Source organism: Podarcis filfolensis (genome assembly GCF_964270895.1).
Source record: "Podarcis filfolensis genome assembly, chromosome: 2".
Taxonomy (NCBI): Eukaryota; Metazoa; Chordata; class Lepidosauria; order Squamata; family Lacertidae; genus Podarcis; species Podarcis filfolensis.
Genome location: NC_139605.1, coordinates 41,792,698 through 41,813,660, shown reverse-complemented (window position 1 = coordinate 41,813,660; position 20,963 = coordinate 41,792,698). Strand labels below are relative to the sequence as shown.

General features: G+C 44.0%; 1 protein-coding gene across 1 annotated transcript; it reads right to left on the bottom strand.

Moving 5' to 3' along the window:
- Positions 1–4,855: 4,855 nt before the first annotated feature.
- On the bottom strand, positions 4,856–20,325 carry DNASE1L3 (deoxyribonuclease 1L3). The gene is made up of 8 exons (XM_083595353.1): positions 19,558–20,325; positions 17,202–17,290; positions 15,186–15,269; positions 13,862–13,974; positions 11,414–11,526; positions 10,543–10,700; positions 7,314–7,410; positions 4,856–5,160 (listed from the first exon to the last, which is right to left on the bottom strand). The coding sequence occupies exons 1-8, from the start codon at positions 19,687–19,689 to the stop codon at positions 5,050–5,052; spliced, it is 897 nt and encodes a 298-aa protein (XP_083451479.1). The 5' UTR covers positions 19,690–20,325; the 3' UTR covers positions 4,856–5,049.
- Positions 20,326–20,963: the final 638 nt, after the last annotated feature.

The window sequence follows — 20,963 nt, the reverse complement described above, 5'->3', positions numbered from 1 at the left end:
ATTTCTTGCTTGTTTCTGCTTTGCTGGTCGGCGGCAGCCATTTTGGGGCAGAAGCCATTCAGGGAGGGGAAGATTGGGTGAAACAGAGAGCAGGAGCTATTGGAAAAATAAGTTCCCCCCTTTGTCTCTCTTTGTTGGTTGGCTGTAGACATTTCAGGAAGAAACCATTGGAGGGGAAAGTGGGGGTGGGGAGATTGGAGCAATCCCGAATTAGGAATGTTCCCATAGAAATCAATGGACACCATGGGCTCGTTATGCAAACAGTTGTCTACCAAATGATTGTGGGAATGGATTGTGTTCAGTAAGCAGGACCTGCATGTACAGCGCATTTAAAGTTACATCACACATAATATCTCTGTTATTTGTACAACAGACCTGTAATTATCTCCATATTGCCAATTGATGGTAGTGGAGAGAAGACAGAGGCTGAGAAACTGATGGCATACCTATGACTCCTAGTAAATTTGTGCCTACAGTAAGATTTGAGTCAGGGGCTTGGGAGCTCACTACACCCATTTTCATTGGATTGTGGTTTCTTGAGTGATATGCATATAGCTTCTTTCTGATAGCCTCTAAGAAACCCTGCATGTCTTGTCAAGTTTCTCAAACTCTGCAATTGTATAATTTTATGATTCATGCAGAACATGTGCTCTAACTACCGAGTCCTTTCCCTGTCTCAGAATCCTATTTTTCCTGGAATGTGCCTTTCCTAAGGGAGGCCAACCCCACATTTTGAGAATCACTGCATCAGGTCTGGAGATCATGGTAGTTCTTGTGCAAGAACATGTAATTGAAACCTATTTGGTCTGGTGTGAGCCAGTCAGCATGTTCTATATTTATCATTATTCTGTCTTCAGTCTTGGGGGACTGAGACAAGGGGAGGTTATGGAATTGTCTATTCCTGTTTTGTTTCCCCATCAACTTCTTCCATTGTCCTAGCTTGAGCGCATCCTCCCTATGGGATAATTGTCTCCATGTGCCAGTTCGTGTTCCTTTTAAAAACAGTGCCTTGTTTGCATTCCCCAACTACTAAATGTTAAGGAGCATTGATTTCGGGAGACTGCCATGTTTAGAGTCACTGTGTCAGCTTTCATATATTTTTGTCCCAACAGCCGGACCAAAGGCCAAAGTATATAAACGGAAGTTGAATAATTTTGTTTTTTGTAGGGAAGAAAGCAGAGGGAAGGGTGGAAAAACAGAATACTCATAGTCATTAACAAACATTTCCCATGGCGTTTCAAAAATCTGCAGTAGAGAGATGTCTGGGGAGGGTGAAACCTCTTTGTTAACAAAGCAGTTATTTGATATCTCCATATTTCTCTCATAAGAAATCACATTAGAGCCCTGATCTATAGTATGTAGAGGAATATGGCTGGCTGACGAAAGTAAAAGAACAAGTAGGGCATTGTTGCGTTACTATCTGGCTGTTTGCCTGCACAAAAAATACATTTCTCCTCTCTCTCTGATATGTCATTGGCTAGTTCAAATATTCCTCCTTTAGGGCAAAATTAAGTAATGCTGCAGTTCTGTAACAGATTTCCGCTTGCGCATCAGAACATCTTTCCCCTCTCTGCTACAGCCCTCCTATCATAGCTGTCAACTTTTCCTTTTCTTGCGAGGAATCCTATTCGGAATAAGGGAATTTCCCTTAAAAAAAGGGAAACGTTGACAGCTATGCCTCCTATTCAGCTGCAAAATCTGCTCCAGAGGGTGGGTGATAGAACATTAACACATTTTGGGGACACAGGGAAGAAAGAGAAAGAGGAACTTCCATTGCACTTCATCGTGCACCAAGTTGGATAGAACCCTATGGGCCGTATCCAAATAAAACTCTCACCAATTGAGTTTTTCACCCCTCCCTGCTTAATCCGATCTAGGTGTTCTCTCAAACCTCCAGAGCAGATTTGGGGAGGTTGTGAGGTGCACACAGAGGGACAAAACTAGGGATGGTTCCGCTGCAAAAGCATAAATCCTTGTACTGATGTTAGTTGGGTGACATCCTATGTCTCTAGTGGTGATAAAAAGTGCAGAACTGATGCTGTGACCAGTGCTTTGCACTTCTGAGAAATGTTTTAAATGTCTGCTTTTATCGCTATTTTTTTGAAATGAACGTTTCATACTATTTTATGCAAATCACTTAGAGGTTTTCTTTTTGATAAAGCGGTATAAAAAGCTTGCTAAATAAATAAATATCAAACACCACAGTTGTAAAGAGCAGCAATGATATAAAAACAAAGAATAGGAGATCATTGTGGCAAAGTCTTGGTGACAGCTCATATCTGTGTACTTCCTTGTGTAAGCCCTTTGATGTTTTCATCATCCATCGTGGTCTTGTTTCCACATGCCATTTCTACCCACCAGGCAGCACTAAGTACAGTGCAGCTGCCCAGCACTGGTGGGTTACACTTCCAAGAAAATATAAGTCCTACCATCCATCAAATTTAAAAATAGGAGATGCCGCATCCCCTTTTCACTCCAATTCCTGCCCATTTTAGGATTGCTTTCAATATATCTTCATGCTGATCCTTCTACTGCTGGCCCGTGTGGTTGAACATGGAAGCACCATGGGCTCTGTGGTTCATGGTAGCGAGTGTTGGAACATCAAAATGGAGAGCCAGTTCGTGGTCCTGCACTAAGGTTAAGGCCTAATTCTACAACGAATTAAAAAAGGTATTAAAATATAATTTTAGCAAAAAACCAGAGGCATTTTTATTGGGGTTAATTGGTGAGGAAATTCACAAAAAAGCTGTAAATTTGTTTATGTACGCCACAACGGCTGCAAGAATCCTCCTGGCTCAAAGATGGAAGCAGCAAGAACTCCCCACCCTGGATGACTGGAAGATAAAGATGGTAGAATTCATGGAACTGGCGAAGTTGACGGGGAAAATCAGGAATCGACCCGATGAAAGGTTTCAAAAGGACTGGAGCAAATTTATTGATTATTTGAAAGAAAATTGTAAACATTTGAAATCGTTTGTAGCTTTAACATGAAATGTTTGGTAATGTGGAATTAAGGAGCTAATTTACAAGCTAGAGGGTGATTCTAAAAGTTGATATAAGGTAAAGAAGTGACTATTGAAATGTGATAGATACGTTATAGTTATAGGGATGACAGAAAAGAGGGAGGGAAGGAGGTCGATGCTCTTTTTGAGTAATAATGTAAGCTGTAGATATGTGTAATGTAATGAAATGAAATATGGAAAACTCAATAAAAATCATGATAAAAAAACAAAAAAAAAATGGAGAGCCAGTGTGGTGTATTGGTTAAGAGTGTTGGACTGGGACCTGTGAGTCCCATTTGGCCATGCAGCTCACTGAGTGACCCTGGGCAAGTAATTTCAACTTAACCCCCCTCACAGGGTTGTTGTGGGGGTTAAATGAGGTGAGAGAGAACCATGCGTGCCACCTTTAGCTCCTTGGAGAAAAAGGTGAGATACAAATGCAATGAATGAATGAAAAGGGTAAATGTACCAACCAGCTATCTTCCACTCCCACTGGTGTTCTGCAATATGCAAAGAGGGTGGTGGGAAAACTGGCTGTACATGATTACAGATCTAAACAAAGGTGTGTTCCTCCTCTTCAGTTCTCACCCGTTTTGCTGCTTTACTTTTAAGGACAATCCTTTTTCTAGGTTCATATCAGCCTGCCATGTAATGCTATATTTCACTGTGATCTTGGAGAACAGCCCTGTGTTACTTGTATCTCACTTCCAACATGCTGCATATTAATTGATCTAACAAAGGACATCAATTTGTGCATGGTGTGCAAAGACAAACAATTAGAGTGAAGATAAAACAGATGGTTCCATAAGAGAGAGAAAAGGACAAAAAGCCACCCAAGTCATTAATCAGTCTGACTTGAGGATAATTTTCCCTGTCACCTTAATACGGGAAGAAATTAGATCCTGAGCACCCAAGCAAGATCAAGCTGTGAAATAAAATTTAGTCTAGCATTACAACATTCATCCTACTGGCCCATCTTTAAAATTGCAATAATCTAGAAAGGCAAATGTAAAGCATCATTTTCCAACCTACTTGCATGGTCTCAGTTCATCCAGACTGAGAATTTGGGTTTGATTAAGGATGAGGGAGAAGACTTGATTAAGTTTGTATGTAAGGTGAATATTCAGTAATTCACACTCCTTGGAACCATAGGCTAACAGAAACACTGCCATTGTTGAATATTTGAAGTTCTCTGAATTTTGCAGCAAAGTTCTCCAACCAAGTAATGTGCATGAAAAGGCATATTCCGGTGTGTGTGTGTGTGTGTGTGTGTGTGTGTACACAAATGTGTATGCTAGTGAAAATATCACTCAAAAATGTACTACATCAGATGAAATTGCTTATGTTAGGCAAGCTTATTTATAAAAACGTATGTATTAGAACGCTGATGAAATTTCTTGAGGGTTAAACTGCTCCCTCTGAACTGAACTTAAAATTGGAAAAACTGAAAAAACCTTAAGGCACATTCTTCTTGGATCTGATCTGAGGGGAGAGTTGAGTACTCAGTGTCTCAGTGCTAGGTTTTTATTTTGGTAACCTTTGGAGTTCCACCTAAATCAACAATTTCACATTTCTCTAACTTCAAAGAAGTAATGTGACGTGTGTGTGTGCGCGCCCCCGTGTGCATGCACCCACCTACAAGACTGGAGTCAGTCAATGGCAAAAAGTGTGTTTCTGTAGTTTCTTTCTGAGTTCTTGATTGTAAAATATCTTTGGCCAGAAGACCGAAGTTGGGAACAGGCAGAGATGCCGAACAACTCTGAACAAATTGTTTCACCAAACAACTCCTGCTGAAGACATTGCTAAGGCATTCAGATTGCCTCACTGCGTTTGTCTTTCAGGTTACGGCAAAGTTAATTTTAGCTCATTTATTTTATTTAACCTTGAATGCTTTTAACAATAAAAATAGTTTCGGTTTGCATATTTTTGGTGAAATAGGCCATATGGGAGGCCGACATACATCAAGGAAAAGGTCAAAAACTAAACCCACTCTTTTCTTGTGAATATACATCCAATTTCTTTTCTTTGTAGAACAGCAGTCTCTTGTCTAGCCCTGTTGCAAGAGGCGCCTACGATTGCTTGCTCTTGCTCGTCTTGGGGAATGTCTGCTGGCTCTCAGCTGGAACTCTACTGGAAAGTGATCGCTCACTGCTAAAGCCTGCAGAGTAAGGGACACAATAGGTGGATTAATTGGACACCCTGTCCCTTGCACACAAATATTTAAAAGTCATACTATGTTGAGTAATTGCCATTTGTTGCTATATGAAGCCACACAAAGATAGCCCCTAAGTGAGGTGCATAGCCCTTATTCCAGGGAAGCCACAAATAAATCTGGCTGCTATGCTTTCAAACATCCAAAGCCAAATTGCTCAGGAAGGCTATGGATGCATCTGTCCGACAAGCACACATATGGAATATGCAACCAACCTGAGAGCTCTACTACATTACAGCACAGGGAATAGATCGTGAATACTGCAGCACAATGCACTGTGTTAGTGTGGGTTTCCCCATGTCACATTAGCCTTCTTCGGGGAAACTTCTTGTGCATTCTGCCAATATGTGAGAAGGCTGTGCTGAGTAGTCCTGACCATGACATCACACCCTAGATCCATGCTTGCCATCTGTACATCCTTCCAGTGGCATAGCATGGGTTGCCAGTGTCTGGGGCAAGGCAAGTATCCTTGGCACTGCCTGCCAATAGGCTGGAGTGAAGGGGCAATAGCTTGGCAGCCAACCCAAGTGGCAGCCATGGCCAAGGGAGAGTGGTCATGTTTCTAAAGCCCATGCAGAAGGCACCCTAGCAACCAGCCATAGCTCAAATCCTCTCCGCAGCCCATCCACATGAACATTGGGAGATATTCTGTGTTAGCAGGAGGGTCCACTATTTATTTTTTATTAATATTTTTATTTCCTTTTGAAATTTTGTGCCCCTAAGAATTTTGCACCCAGGGTAAGTGCCCCGTGGCTCCGCCCACACTATGCCACTGTGCCCTGCACAATCAGGATTCTAGATGCACATGGGCTCCATTGCGTGTGTAGCAGCCTGCACAAAGTCTCCCTCCCTGCAGACACTCCTGCTGTGTGTGCACAAGAACATAGGATCAGACCACTGGTCTTTGTAACTCAGCATTGTCCCCACTGACTGGCAGTGGCTCTCCAGGTTCAGGACAAGAGTCCCCCCCTAGTCCTTCTTGGACAGCTCAGTTGGTTAAAGCATGGTGCCGATAATGCCAAGGTTGCAAGTTTGATCCCTGTATAGGACAGCTGCATTGCAAGGGGTTGGACTAGATGATCCTCAGGGCTTTTCCCAATTCTATAGTTCTGTGATTCTATAATTATATGATCCTGGGCCCCTCTGCATGCATAGCAGATGCTATGCCACTGAGCTCTATCTCCTCCCAGGGACACTAGGGGGCAGGGGCTAGTTGGAGTGCCCTATCAGTGGCAGGACTCGCTGACAGAGCACATGGGCCATGTCACGGCTAAAAATTGGCCGCTGTTTCTTTAATGCTAAAAGGACTAAGTCAGCATGAGTCAGCGGCCTACAATGACTCATGCAACCTTTCACCTAATTGTACCTGTATATACAGAGTGGTCAATGTTAGTGTTGGGTGTGGGTTGGTTGGATGGTAGGAAGCTGGTTGCGTTTGGTGTGTGTAAAAAGCTGTCGATCTTGATGGTGGTTGGAGAAGACGACTTTTTAAGAATAAAAGCAATACTTTGCAAGAATACTCTTTCTCAAAGACTCTTTTGTGCCAACTAAGGTCTGAGGATTAGGTAAAGGAGTAAAAAAGGAGGTCAGAACCTTTTCTTTTTCAAACACTGGCAGGCCATTAATCTAAAGACTGCCAAAGTACAGCTCTAAAGTGGCGTATTTTGTTATCAGCTCATGGTTTAGCCACTGATGCAGCTGCAGGTACTACATAAATCATGTTCTTGGCTCCTCAGTTGTTGGAGTTGTGTTACTCCAGCTGTTTACGCAGCATGATCCACACAGGTCTCTGATTTGCGTAGACAAACACAGTGGGGGATAAAGTGATGGAAGTATGTTGGCTGTACACATGGCACACACCTGTCTATCTGTGCAGATGTGCCTGGAATTCTGTTATGTGATTCCCTATATTTCTCAACTCATGGTTCTTCCTGCTTCTCGGCTCTACCTGCTTGTTTCCCCTCGACTGGCTGCCTGCCTCTCTCACTGGTCTGCTTCCCCAGTTTTGACGCAGCGCAGCTGTGGACTCAAGCCCCGGCGGATGCAGGACTAGAACGCAAAAACACTCCGCTTGTGTACTATTCCTGTCTTACACAAACCTGTGCTTCAGTCATCGAAAAGGCCCTCTGAAAATCAAAGATGCCGGCTGAGTCTGGCACAACAGCATTTATGAGTTTATCCCCACGGAGTACAATCCTGTAAGAGGCGAAAACAAGACCACTGGGTGTTAGCCTGCTGTGCAGGAGGAGAATACATATGCTGCTGTCAGAAAGAAAAGGTGAGCAGGGAGCATCGTGGGTTTTGATAGCACAAAGATGAATTTGCAAGCGACCCAGGGGCAAGGCAAGGCGAGTTGCCTGCAAACTCCAGCAATTAAGCTGATCCACAAATAGCTTGTCTCTTAGCTGCTATTTCATCTTTCCGTGGGTGGTAGAGGACGATGGAAAATGGCAATTTAAGTGCCTCAATACAGGATCCGTTTCCATTAGTCATAAAGATAGGAAAAACAAAAGAATAACCAATTAAAATTATCCCAAATGTAGCGGGTTCTCAAGTATTTCTGGCTGAGCTGCACAGATACAGGTAAGCTTTAGTGCTTGTTATTAGGACTGCTTCTGATATTCTTGTTCTGGTGTCAGGCCTTACTTGGTAAGTCAAAATTCTGAGAAGCATGAAGGTTAGCCAGCTGCGTATCTCAGATCATGGATGGGGAACCTCAGGCCCGGGGGGAGCAAAAAGGCCCCCCTCCAGCCTCTCTATCTTGGCCTTGGGACTCTTGCCAATTCACCACTGCTTAGGAATGCAGTCACTAACCCAATGATACCAGCCTTTTTCTCCATCTAATTCTGCAATGCAAAGTCCTCTGGAGATCTTCAGGGATTGAATGTTTGCTCTCAGCTCGGTGAAGTTCATTCCACTGCAGGTAGGCTGCCACAGGGATACCCACCTGACACATTTGTCTGTGCAGTGCTTTGTGCAAAAAACAACCGGAGGAGAGCTTCCCCAAGCGATTTCTCTCTTTCTCCCAAACTCCCCGTCCTCACAGGACTATGTTCAGACATCACTAATCATCCTGGCACTACCTGATGCACACTGCTGGGAAAGGAGGCTGGATTGTGACTCAGAAGTACACTCCTATCTAACACAGCGCTTGCTTGCCAGCTGTTTCGGGAACAAGGAAGGGAGGTGATCTTGCCAAGGGTAACAGCGTGGGCAGAGGGAGGGAAAGTGCTGTGCCAACAGCAGAGAATGAGCTCATCGTGAGCATCAGTATGTTCAGGTGATTATCCTGGCAGACTTCATGGAGGTCAAAAGTTTTCTGTCTGGAAATCAACCAAAGGACTTGCACAGGGAGGATGACAACGTGCAACCCAGGAATGGTTCTGTTGCAAAAGCTGCAATTAACTTGCCCTTACTGCCTCTCAATGGGGGATTACAGTGGTGGCTAACCTGCTTCCCTGCATCCCCGGATCACTGATGCAACATTTTGACTCTTTTGTAGACTTTTAAATATTTTAGAATGGTTTCAGTTGTTCATTCTTTTTTTCTTGCATAGCGCAGTAGGATGTGCAAGAATGATGGAATACAACGAATTAAACAAAACGTGTGCAACAAGGCAGGTATGAAGTATGAGGAGGTGGCCTTCAAGTTCACACAGTAGTACATATAAGAACATAAGACGAGAGCGCAGGATCAGGCCAATGGTCCTTTTAGCCCAGCATTATGTTCTCACAGTAGCCACCTAGATACCTGCGGGAAATCTGCAAGCCCAAGAGCGCTCTCCCCTCCTGCAGTTTCCAGCAACTGGCAATAGAAGCACTGCTGTCTCCAGCTGTGGAGGCAGAGCATAGTCATCCTGGCTAGCAGCCATGGATAGGCTTATTCCCCATGAATTTTTCCAATCCTCTTAAAGCCATCCAAGTTGGTGGCGATCATTGCCTATTATGGGAGCGAGTGCCATAGCCTATGAGCTGTGTGAAACAGTACATTCTTTCATCTGTCCCAAATCTTCCAATATTCAGCTCCATTGGAGCTCCATGAATTCTAGTGTTTTGAGGGAGGAAGAAAAACTTTTCTCTATGAAGCCCATTGTGCCTTGGTAATTGTTGGCATCTGTCTGTCTTCAGACACAATGGAGTGTGCTTCTCGGGGTGAAGTCAGTCTCAGGGTGTTAGCAGCACCAAAGTGACCTCCTGAGGCATAAACCTGGGCAGTGTGTATGGAGGTCTGGGCTGCCCAGGCAACAAGACCCCCACCTCAGCCTCGCTGATGTGGTCCAAAGTAAAGTAAAGCAATACTTTCGGCATCAGCTTGGTTGCAGGAGCTACTAAAAGGCGGCGTACAAGACACCATCCAACCACCTTGGGGCCTCCTCTCTGGATTTGTGTCAAGTTTACCCCTCAGCCTTTCCCTCCCCTCCAAAGATGTCTCACAAGGCAGTGGAGGTTTAGGATCAGAGTTTTCCTTCTCCTAGATGAGCTACCTTCCCAGGTTGACAAGCTCCATCTGCCCCTCACTTCCCTCTACAAGTATATGCAGGAATCATCTTCTTGACTGTTGGACCCACTATTGGTCTCATCTGCTCAATCTGCCAGAGCCTGTCTTCACATGCAGGGGAAGTCCCTAACTCACCGAGGGTTTGAGATAGCATTGGTATAGCTTTATTCTTCTGAGCCAAGGAACAGAAAGAATGTCTTCACACACTGTCACATAAACAATGGATTTCACTTCCGAAATAGACACCATGTGTGGCTTTTAAAAAAGGATTAGACAAATGAATGGCCATGATGACTATGTTCCACCCTTCACTGCTGGAGGCAGTATGTCTCTGAATACCTGCTGCCAGGAATTGTAAGTGCGGAGAGCGCTGTTGTGGTGAGGCCCTGCTTGTGAGTTTCCCTTAGGCATCTGGTTGGCTGCTTAGAGAACAAGATGCTGGACTCTGATAGGTTTTTGGCAGGACTCTCACGTTCCAGTGTATGTTCTTAAGAAATAATGGAGCAGTGGAAACTAGATTGGCCAATCTGCTCCAGTCCAGGAAAGCCACAGTCTCCAGCTGCCTAGGCCCATTTCTTGCACTTGTCACAGATTGGTTATCCATAGATTAATAGCTGGATGTGATGTCACACAGGTAAGAGACCAAATATGCAATAATTTATCCATGCATAGATAGCCCAGGTGCACATTTCCCCCTCACAATATTAACAACCTGTAGTAAATCAACATGCATTTTGTTAAGGTAACCAGCAGAGTTTTTCCAACACTGCAGATAATAGCAGAGGCTCTAGATGGGAGGGTTCACAAGTCAGCTCTAAAACCAGCTGTTACCTGTCATAGGGGCAGCGGGTGCTGGCTTTCACTGTCGTGTCAGTTTTGTCATCAATCAGCCAAACAAATTCAGTGTGATTTCTCAGTCTGATATTCTTCCAGTGTTTCTTCGCAACATAGCCACAGCCAGCGTTGAAGTCTCCCATGAAGATGAAATTCTACAAGGTGGGGCAGGAGATTGTGAAAAGACAAATTTGAAGAGACAGGATTGCAGAAAGCAAGGCAGAAAGGTATGACAACTTCCTCCACCACTTTTTATTATTGGGAAAGGAAAGTGATCTATTTTGAGCTTCTTAGCAAAGGCGCCCTATCATGGCAGCAGGCGCACCTAGATCAGACTGGCTCACAGAGTCACTGATGAATTCCCCTGGGTGTGCCAACCACATCTGAGAATTATCTCAATAGATCTTCAGGTGCAAAGAGATCTATGGGGAGTATCAGAGAAATGAAAAAGGAGAGGAAGTTAATGGTGTGTGATTATGAGGAAGAGGGAGAGATAAAATTCTGAAATGACTTCATTCATTAGTACGGATGAGAGGCAGTAGTAATCCTGTCTCCAGGAACATGGCTGGGCTGCTCAGAACAACCAAGCCACACTTTGACTAGGAGCTTTAGGAGAAGTGCAGTAGCTCAGTGGTAAGGCCTCTGCTTAGCATGTGGAAGATCACAATCCCTGGTCTCTAGGTAGGGCTGAGAGAGACCCCCATCTGAAATCCTGGACAGCTCCTGCCCATCAACACAGAGAATGCTGAGCTAGATGAACCATTGGTCTGACTCAGCAGAAGGCAGCTTTCTAAGTTCCGGTGTTCACTGGGGTGGGCTGATATTCAGCACAACTTTAGCACAAATGCACCAAGGAACAGCGACTAACCTCAGACTTGAAGCGTTGTCTTACATCTAAGTACACGTCATAGAGTTCATCAATTTCCCGAACAGCCATTTCAGGTGTTGTATGCAGAGGGATTATCACAAATTCCCTGACCACTTAAGAAGCAAACATTGAAAAATAAGATGATCAGCATTTCCAAAATTCACTCCCATTATGGTTAGAAAAACTGACAGATCTAATCTGTTTATTAGGTATATTGCCTTTTACAGGTCATGGATATTGGAGGGTCTTGAGTTAAGCTCATGTGGCACCTGAGCCTACCAAAACATAATAGTCTTTGTCTTTCTAAAGACAAAACAACACCCATTGTCCATCTTTCTTTCAGTATCAAGTACATTAAAGTTTTGTAATTATATAAGAAGTTTGATTGTTAGGGCCCAGAATGGATTCCAGATCTTAGCAGGCCCATTTTGTCTCTGATTCTGCTTAGCAACAATTCTCATGCTACACTTTTGTACATACAGATCTACACCTCTTGAATAGCTCCTTCCTTCCTTCCTTCCTTCCTTCCTTCCTTCCTTCCTTCCTTCCTCTTGGTCTGTATACCCATTACTGGCTTAAAATGCAGCTAGGTTGCTCTTTTTCTCAATTAAGATCAAAGCTGGTTTTGGGGAAAACACACCAAAAGACAGCACAGCGGTGCCTCTAGTTACGAACTTAATTCATTCCGGAGGTCTGTTCTTAACCTGAAACTGTTCTTAACTAGAGGCATGCTTTCGCTAATGGGGCCTCTTGCTGCCGCTGCGCTGGCAGCACACGATTTCTGTTCTCATCCTGGGGCAAAGTTCTCAACTGAGGCAACTCTTCCAGGTTAGTGGAGTTTGTTAACCTGAAGCATTTGTAACCTGAGGTGCTTGTAACTCGAGGTACCACTGTATTGCATAAGAAATGAACAGCCAGATACAGGACAGGCATGGTTTGTGGCTAACACAATGTGTACCCTACTTCCCAAACCCATGGTGGGAGTGCACTGGGTGCAGAGTAAAAGAGTATTTACATAGTTTTGGACTCTGCACTTCCTTTAAAGATCTGAGTGGGTTACAGATGCTTTCAGGTGGCCTTCCATACAGCTACGTGCTCAGACCCAAGGACCACTTAGCATCTGCAGTGGAACTGCTCTCACCAGCGTGGGCTTTTTTCCATTCAAGGATGTATGTTGGGAATCCTATCCTTATATCCAATTTGAAAACTGGGATGAAAAAGGACATCTTGATGTTGACATGTTAGCATTGCAAAATATGCATATTCCCAGGCCTGGATCAAGGGGAGGGGAAGGGGGCACATGCCCTGGGCAGCAGGTTGGGGTAGCGGCAAAACAGCATCCTGCCCTGCGGCACAGGAGAAAGAGGACAGGGATACACAATGGCCTCGGTACATGTTTGATGACTCCTTATGGTCTGGCAGGCTGCTGCTGATTAGAAAAGCCCATCTCTTTGCCTGCCTCAGGAGGAGGAAGGTGAGAAGTGGCTGTGGGACAGGACATGAACCGGCAGGCTTTATTCTCTTAGTGGGAGACAACAGGGGAAAACGCTTTCCCCCTTTGTTGTCCCACTGCCATCACTACCACTACTGAGAGACGGAAGCCTGCATGGGACATAAAGGGGGAAAAGATTTTCTCTCATTGTGTCCTGTCCCCTGTTGGTGCCATCGAGAGAAGGAAGCCTGTGCCTCTGTCGTCCTCTCAGTGATGGTGGTGGAGACTACATGAATTTGCAAGAGAAGGGGTGGTAGCAGTGCAGGCTTTTGCCCCCTCCAGCAAAATTTGTAGACCCAGCCCTGCACATTATTGTATGGACCTTTAAGCCTCAATATATTAATGAGAATTATAATTCAACCATTTAAATCATGTGCCACACTGCATTCCTCTTGCTACTTACTACCCTATCTTCAGATGTTTTCTATGTGCAGCTATCTAGCTCTAGGACATTAATCACGCTTAGAAGCCCAGCTGCTATGCAGTGCTGGAAAATGTTGAAGTCAACAGATCTCATTGCAAAGTGCTTGGAGTTTTACAGTCTTGACTTATTTAATGTTTAGGACCTTAATTAAATTTGGCACAAATAAGTCAACGTGCGGCGAGTTCTGGATTATGCTTGTGGTTCTACAAAAAGCTGCAATCAAGGGTGGATTAATCATGAAGTTAAAGAAGCTGCAGAGTAACCTCAGCCAAATTGGGATTGAAGAGTACTCTGTGGCTCACAGAATCCCATGAAGGCCCATAATGCATTTCCACTCCTGAAACTAAGCAGGCCTGGCTCCATAAGCTGCCTAGACAGCAGGCCCTACATTAAGGCTTGCCATTCGGAGCTCATCAGTGGAGTCTAAAATAAAGATCTGGGGCTTCCCTAATGCTCATCCTTTTCCTGTATCTCTGCTTGTGGGTTATGAAACATGCAGAAGGAGGATAGTGCATGCTCAGCAATGTCTCACCAGTTTTTGGAGAAGAGAACCAGACAACATAAGGCTCCCTGGAAAGTGCATCTTCGTCATCAGGCTGCAGATCGGGATACTGATAGATTTGCTTCACTGACACCATTTTTGATCTGAAGTGTGAATTAACATACAGACAGAATATCAGCTCTATCAAATAGTTTAGACCTTTTTAAAAAAATGTATAGGCTGACTTTCTGTCCCAAGATCCACAAGGTAGCTAATAAGACTACAATCAACAATGAAAATGCCGCAAAAAAAGCAAGCTAGTTTTCATAATCTCAAATTTTCTGGCTCAGTAATGCAACTACCTGAAGCTATGAAATCCTTTCATGTTCTGCTGTATAAGTGGGGTGAAAATGCATTTCAGGAACAGAAAATCATGTGTTCAGAGTTATGTGGTGGTGGTTGTTTTTTGTTTTGTTTTTACAGAAGCATCAATCCACCACAGTCCTAAAAGACGGAAGCATGTATATATGAGAAATGTTCAGAGCTTAATGCTTGGATGCCATGAAGCCAGTGAGATGCTGTGAGAGGGCAATATAAAACAAAAAGTGATGAAACAAGGGGATGTTAGTGCAGATCAGGGTTAGCCAATGTGGTGTCCTCAAGATGTTGTATGACGACTCCCATCGTTGCTGACCACTGACCATGCTGCCTGGGAGCTGAAGTCCAACGTCTGGAGGCTACCCTTGGTGAGGATACTTAAAGTAGTTTTGCAAGTTAGTTTTTTGCTTATTCATTAAAAAAGGCAAATGGGAGATACTAGTCTTTGGATCCAATAACATCCATATATCTGAAAGAAATATGAATACTGCTTCTGTACAGTGAGCAGCACTGGAAGAAATCCTTGTTTGACCAATGGGCCACCATGGTCAATGGGCAATAAGGCCATCACTTCCAGGGTGCTCTATAGGCATTTTCCCAAGGGGAAGGAAGGGTTGTTTTGCTGGTTTCAGTGTGGGAGTCTCCTGCAAAATCCAATGCTTTCAAGTCATGTGTGAATGCGCCGATAGCATTGTGAGCACAAATCATCATGAATATGCAATAAAAAGGCTGTCTGGAGAGTCCCCCGCGGGGTATTACAGCTCGTATAACCACTCCCAAGTCTGCCAAGACAATCTAGATGCCCCAGAGGAGTCTTTTATTCTTATTTATTACCCAGTATCATCAGAGAGTACAGAGTTTAATATGTATACAAAAGACAGGTCCCTTTCCCCAGGAGATATACAATCTAAACTGGGAATTGAAGGCTAATACACCAGCTTATTTTCTTGCAGTTTCCAAAGAATGCCACATGCAGAAAGTTTCGAAATGCACTTACCTGTAGAAAAAAGCATATTGTTCCTTATAGGTCCTTCTTCCTAACCGATTGCTGACCATATAACTGTACTTTTCTTGCGAGTGACTGGAGAAAAATGATTTTTGATATATTTGAAAGAATACACAGGAAACACACACACCATTGTGAAACACAAACAATAGTCAATGTTTCTGGCTTTGGCTTGTGGAGAAGCTCACTGCTTAACTATCTGAGCAAAATCCCCTTTCTGCCCTGACACAGTCCATCCCAAGGTTCTCCTGCTCTGCTAGGTGGGATGGTCTGCAGCGTGGATAATGTTTCTGGGGGGAATATCATACCGTAGGGAAGGGGGACCAGTGGTCCTCCAGATGTTGTTGGACTCCATCTTCCATCAGCCCCAGCCAATGGTCAGGCCAATGGTCAGGGATGATGGGAGTTGTCTAAGAAGACCCACAGGTTCCCCATCTCTGGCAGAGAAAGAAATGCGCTCGAGAGGGCTAGTGATTTCCCAAACAATGTGTCGTGAGGGGGCCTGAAGTGTGAGTTAAGGAATTAATCCACCATATTGCAGGCACCCACCATGGCATGCTTGAAAAGGGGAGGCCTCCTTCAGCATTGATTCTCCTCTCCTCTGCCATAGTTGGTCACCTCCTGAGGCCTACATCCCAGAAGGGGCCTACTGGCCCTTCTCTTCCTACTCCTAGCTTTTGCTGCTTAGACACATTGAAAGCTGCCTTTCAATGAGATCAGTGTTGTCCTCATTGACCGGCAGTGGTTCTCAGGGGTTTATAGCAGGGAATATTCCCAGCTAAAGGTGTCATAGACTTTGAAGATGCTCAAACTCAGGGCGAAAGAGAGAAAAGCTCTACGAGGAAGGCATGCTTGACAAACTCTCACCATGATCAACTCCCACCCAGAAACCTATCCCCACTGTGGAAGGACCTGTGGATCCAGAATTGGCCTCCACAGTCACTTAAGGATTTACTGTTAAAACCATGTTCATGGAAGACAATCTTACTCGGCTACGAGTGATTGCTAAAGAAGAAGATGATCCCCAGCCCTAACTGGTGTATGTATTTATTATGGTCACAGACCATTTCTGGCTCACTTACAATATCAGGAAAATCATAAAACACAACTGGTGATGTCAAGGATTGAACCTGGGACCTTCTGCATGAAAAGCAGGTGCTCTACCACTGTGTTGTGGTCCTGCATGCTCAGTCTCTCCAAGTGCACAAACTATGACAAGGGCAAGGAGGGGGAGCAGCAACCTTCACTTTCCTTGGCCTCTCCTTCTGAGCAAATGAATGAACAGCAGGGGCAGCATCAGGGATGGATCTACTATGAAACTAAGCTTCAGGGCCTCTAATCCTGGAGGGGCCCCCAGGAGCTACTTCAGTCCACATTGCTTAAAGATGTTGGGTATAGTAGACGCAATTTGAGTCACACAGCTCAAATTGGTTAACTTTTTTAGTTGTATATACACTTCAACAAAGTTTGAGAGTCAGTAGCACAGGTGTGGCGATCTGTCGTGGAGCAATCCTATTGAAGAAGATAACAATGGTTATCCAGACCTAGTTGCTGGTTGCAAAGGGGCCTTCCATGACAGTTCAAGCTTCAGGGCCCTAAAATTGTAGGTCCTCCACTGAGCGGCACATCCTGTTTAGTCACCTGAGGTGAAACAGGAAACTGATGCCACCACTGCCAGTCTCCCTTACTTGGGTCATGCAGCAGTGCCGATGAAGCTGCAGTGGATTCTGAAGAGATCTCGTGACATCTCACCAGAAACTACCACGGCTTCTCCACCATTAGTGGGGGTGGCGGGGTGGGGAGCCTCTGGGGGTGCTCTACCACCAAAGGAGGCTGCCTCATCCTGCCTCATGGGCCACCTGGCCCTAATGAACAGCGATGGCAGTAGCAAGGAGGTGGGCCAGGTGAGAAGTGGGCCCACTGAAAGCTTTTTGCCCAAGACCCCAATTCCAAAAAAACCTTGATCTGACCCTGCATGTTTTAATAAATTTGACATTCACATCTCACCCATTCAATTTCTCTAAGAGGAAGGGGCATAGCCTGTTGCTGTTGTCCTTTATTTCCATCAGTAGCATGATGTCACACTGAGAAATAACCTGCAGGAGGAAAGAAAGAACATTCTTAAGAATGCTTTATTTGACACACTTGGAATTCCCAGAATGAACAGGCTTTGCATGCCTCCTGAACATTTCACCTATCAGAAATGGGCTTCAAAAAAATTCCTGGTCTTTCAGCGCCTGTACTAGAGAGCTCCTGAGTTAGAGGGAAGACAGAAACAAAATCCTGAGAGTACCAGCAATATTCTGGAAGCACTCTCACTAAGTTCAGTCCAAACACACCTATCCTTTTCCAAATCCATAGCATGAAAAAGACTGTTTCTGCAAGTTTGAAACAAACTGTGCATGACACTGATTAGCTGATCCCTCAGTGATTTCGCATGCTCCCCCATTTTCCAGAGGAAAGGTAAAGGGACCCCTGACCATTAGGTCCAGTCGTGACCGACTCATCTCGCTTTATTGGCCGAGGGAGCCAGCGTACAACTTCCAGGTCATGTGGCCAGCATGACTAAGCCGCTTCTGGCGAACCAGAGCAGCGCACGGAAACGCCGTTTACCTTCCCACTGGAGCGGTACCCATTTATCTACTTGTGCTTTGACGTGCTTTCGAACTGCTAGGTTGGCAGGAGCAGGGACTGAGCAACGGGAGCTCACCCCGATGTGGGGATTCGAACTGCTGACCTTCTGATCGGCAAGTCCTAGGCTCTGTGGTTTAACCCACAGTGCCACCAGTGTCCCATATTTTCCAGAGTACTTTTAGTGCAAATCTCCCCCCAACTCTTCTTTAAAAAGGTGGATAAATGGATAAATGTGGGAATAGTTATGTGGTACATGGAAAAAAAAGTTTAGAAAGTGTATAGCCCATCTGCAGGCCACTGTTCTTGATAGATGAAGGGATTTAGAGAGAGGCAAAGCCAATTAATGTATTGTGTATTCTAGAATTCCAGATATCTCAAAGCTAGTGGCTGAGGCAGTATTTGATTTGCTGGTATTCACATCTATTGTGAAACCATGGAAAATAATGGGTTGAGGACTATATAAATACTGTGAGACTATCCTTTAAGAAATGGGATGATGTTCCAAGAGATTGAAAGGATTGCGTAAGTGAAAATTCTAAAGTGTCTTAAGGTACACAGACAGGTTCATGCCTCTGTACTCTGCATTCATTAGCAGCAGACCAATAAAAGAATACAATTATGATTTATATTATATTACATCAACTATTAAATTTCTATTTCACATCCCTCCCAAATGAGCTCTGGGTGACAACCAAAGAAACCCCTGGCAAAACGATGCAATTAAAAATGAATAAAATCTCTAAAATCTTGGAGATCCTCTGTCAGTCAGACAATATTAAACTGGCTGGACCAATTACCTGTCTCAGTATAGGACAGCTTTCTGTGTTCCTAAATTTAAAGGACAAACTATAGCTCTAATGGTGGCAGAAGATCCATAGAGGCATCTGAATTGCTGACTTGAATTTAGCATTCATGTATTGTGTGCTGAATCACTGGTTTAAAGCCACTCAGCCAAATTAGCATTTTGGGCCACTTTTTAAAAATAAAATAAAATTACAGAAATGAGTCTGCAAGCAGATACAGAAATAGTCATGTCACAAAACGCTGCGTGTGCCCTCATTTTGTCACTGTCAAACAAAAGATTTGAAGTTCATAATTTGCTGGGAGAGGAAGGATTCAGAACAGCGGTTGCATTTGTACGTCTTCTTGTACACTTTAGAAGTGCTAAATGGCTTCAAGCAGAGCTCGTTGCAATGCAAAGGTGATGTATTGTTCTTGTTTACAAGCATCCGATGCACAGGTTTTTGAATGGCACCAAAGTGCTTAAATCACTCGGAAGGTGTTTATAATACAATCACTTTTGTCTGCAAGGGTCCAACTTATTTTGTGATTGTAATTTCTCCTTAATGAGACCAGAGTACTTCATAGTGGTGATTAAACAAATTAAGCATGCTAGTAACGAAGCAACGTCTGATGAGACTATAGATGAGAATGGGACAATTTTTCTTGCCCATCAAAATGTTCCCATAATCCCTCATGTTCATCTGCAACAGCATTCAGCATTGTATTTCTGCTAGATTTAATGTGTAAATAAATCTTGCTGAACATATGGCTTCAGGTCTGCAAATTGATTCTTCCGCTGTTAGGAACACAGCAGATTTATTAATGCTCAGCCATTCATTAGCAGGACTTGGCTGTGTGAAGATAAAATACCCTGAAAAATGAGCTAGATAAAGTGTCCCTCCGTTCAGCTGAGTATTTATTTAATCCCGTAGAGCGAACAACATACCTCTACAATGACATCCAAGATTTCTGGTCTTGTTCGCTTGGCTTCTCCAAATGACCTCACGTTGAAAGAGCAGATTTTAAGGCTCAGAGCTGCGTGAAAAGAGAAAAGCAGAAACAGAGAAACGCGTGACATCTTTTCAAACCTGGGCCAAAAGAAAACGCAGTGAGGTGTTCTTCTCTCACTCAGCACTTGGTCTGCAAAAACCAGTGGAATTTAGCTGTTATATTTCATGATTCCTATGCAAATTAAGGTGCATGTCACTGGCTTCTTCCACAAGCCATCGACTTCTCTATTTTTGGGACTAACATCTGTTGCTGAGGAACTAAACTTTTTGCCATAGGGGATTACCTGAATTTAGAGCCAACTTCCACAATTGACTAGGCTTCTTCTTGAACCTCGTGGGAGAATACAAAACTGAAGTTTGTTCCGAGTTCCTTATTTACGGAAACGTTCACAGAAAAGTTTGATAAGAAGACTTAATAAGGAACTGGTTGATGTGCTCTTGCACCTCATAAGAAATGCTGACCCACCCCATATTTTGTGTGTGCGTGTCTGCTTTCAGGCCCACAACAATTCTCTGCTATCAAAACTGTTGGTTTGCCACAACGCTCTTAAACACATGACCCCCCCAGATGATGATTGCAGATAAGGGAGTGGGAATGTGCACCCCAACTAAGATTTTGGAGCAATCCACGTCTCTATAAAAGTGTCCCCTATGAGATGGTACACAACTGTACCTAATCTCATGCTTTAAAAGGGATCCAGTTCTCCTCTACTATCCAGTCAGCAAGAAGGGGAGAAATGGGTTTTTCTTTTTATAGTATTAGGTATTTTGTGGTTTTATATCTTGATTTTATTCTGTGAACTGCCCTGAGACCAGAGGTATAGGGCGGTATATAAATTCAAGAAATAAATTCAAATAAATTCAAATTCAATAAATAAATTAATAATAATAAATTGATATCAATAACAATAACAATAAATGATTCCCTTTGTCTCCATCTCCCTCCCAGAACCCTTTTTGCCTGGATTAGCAGAGGAGAGGGAGTGAACAATCAGGGCAATGGGGCAGGGCAGTGATGCAGACTTTGTAACACCACTTAAGAGGACCTCCAGAGAGGGCTATGGGAAATTCCTAGCATGAAACCAGAGGCGTGCCTAGGCTCCTTAGCACCCTTGACAAGGAGATGTACTGGCAGCTCTGAAGCCAGGAGAGACCATGGAGCAGAAACTCAAAATTTCACTCTTCTAATAGTGCCACTGGCCAACTGGGGAGGAGCCCCCACAGTACTGCTGTGATGGTCCATGCCAGCAACCTCATCTGCCAAGGTGCCCAGAGAAGCCTGTGTGCCTTGCCCCGCTGCCCAGAGCAAAGGAGGAGTGGCCCGGAGAGCATGTAGATGGGT

Excerpts from the sequence above, each read along its gene's own strand:
- DNASE1L3 (XM_083595353.1), bottom strand. The coding sequence starts at position 19,689 with ATGTCACGCGTTTCTCTGTTTCTGCTTTTCTCTTTTCACGCAGCTCTG. Across the intron at positions 15,270-17,201 it reads CTCTTAGAGAAATTGAATGG|TCACTCGCAAGAAAAGTACA; the intron begins GTGAGATGTGAA and ends ATTTTTCTCCAG. Across the intron at positions 5,161-7,313 it reads TTTCGATGACTGAAGCACAG|GCTTTAGCAGTGAGCGATCA; the intron begins GTTTGTGTAAGA and ends CTTACTCTGCAG.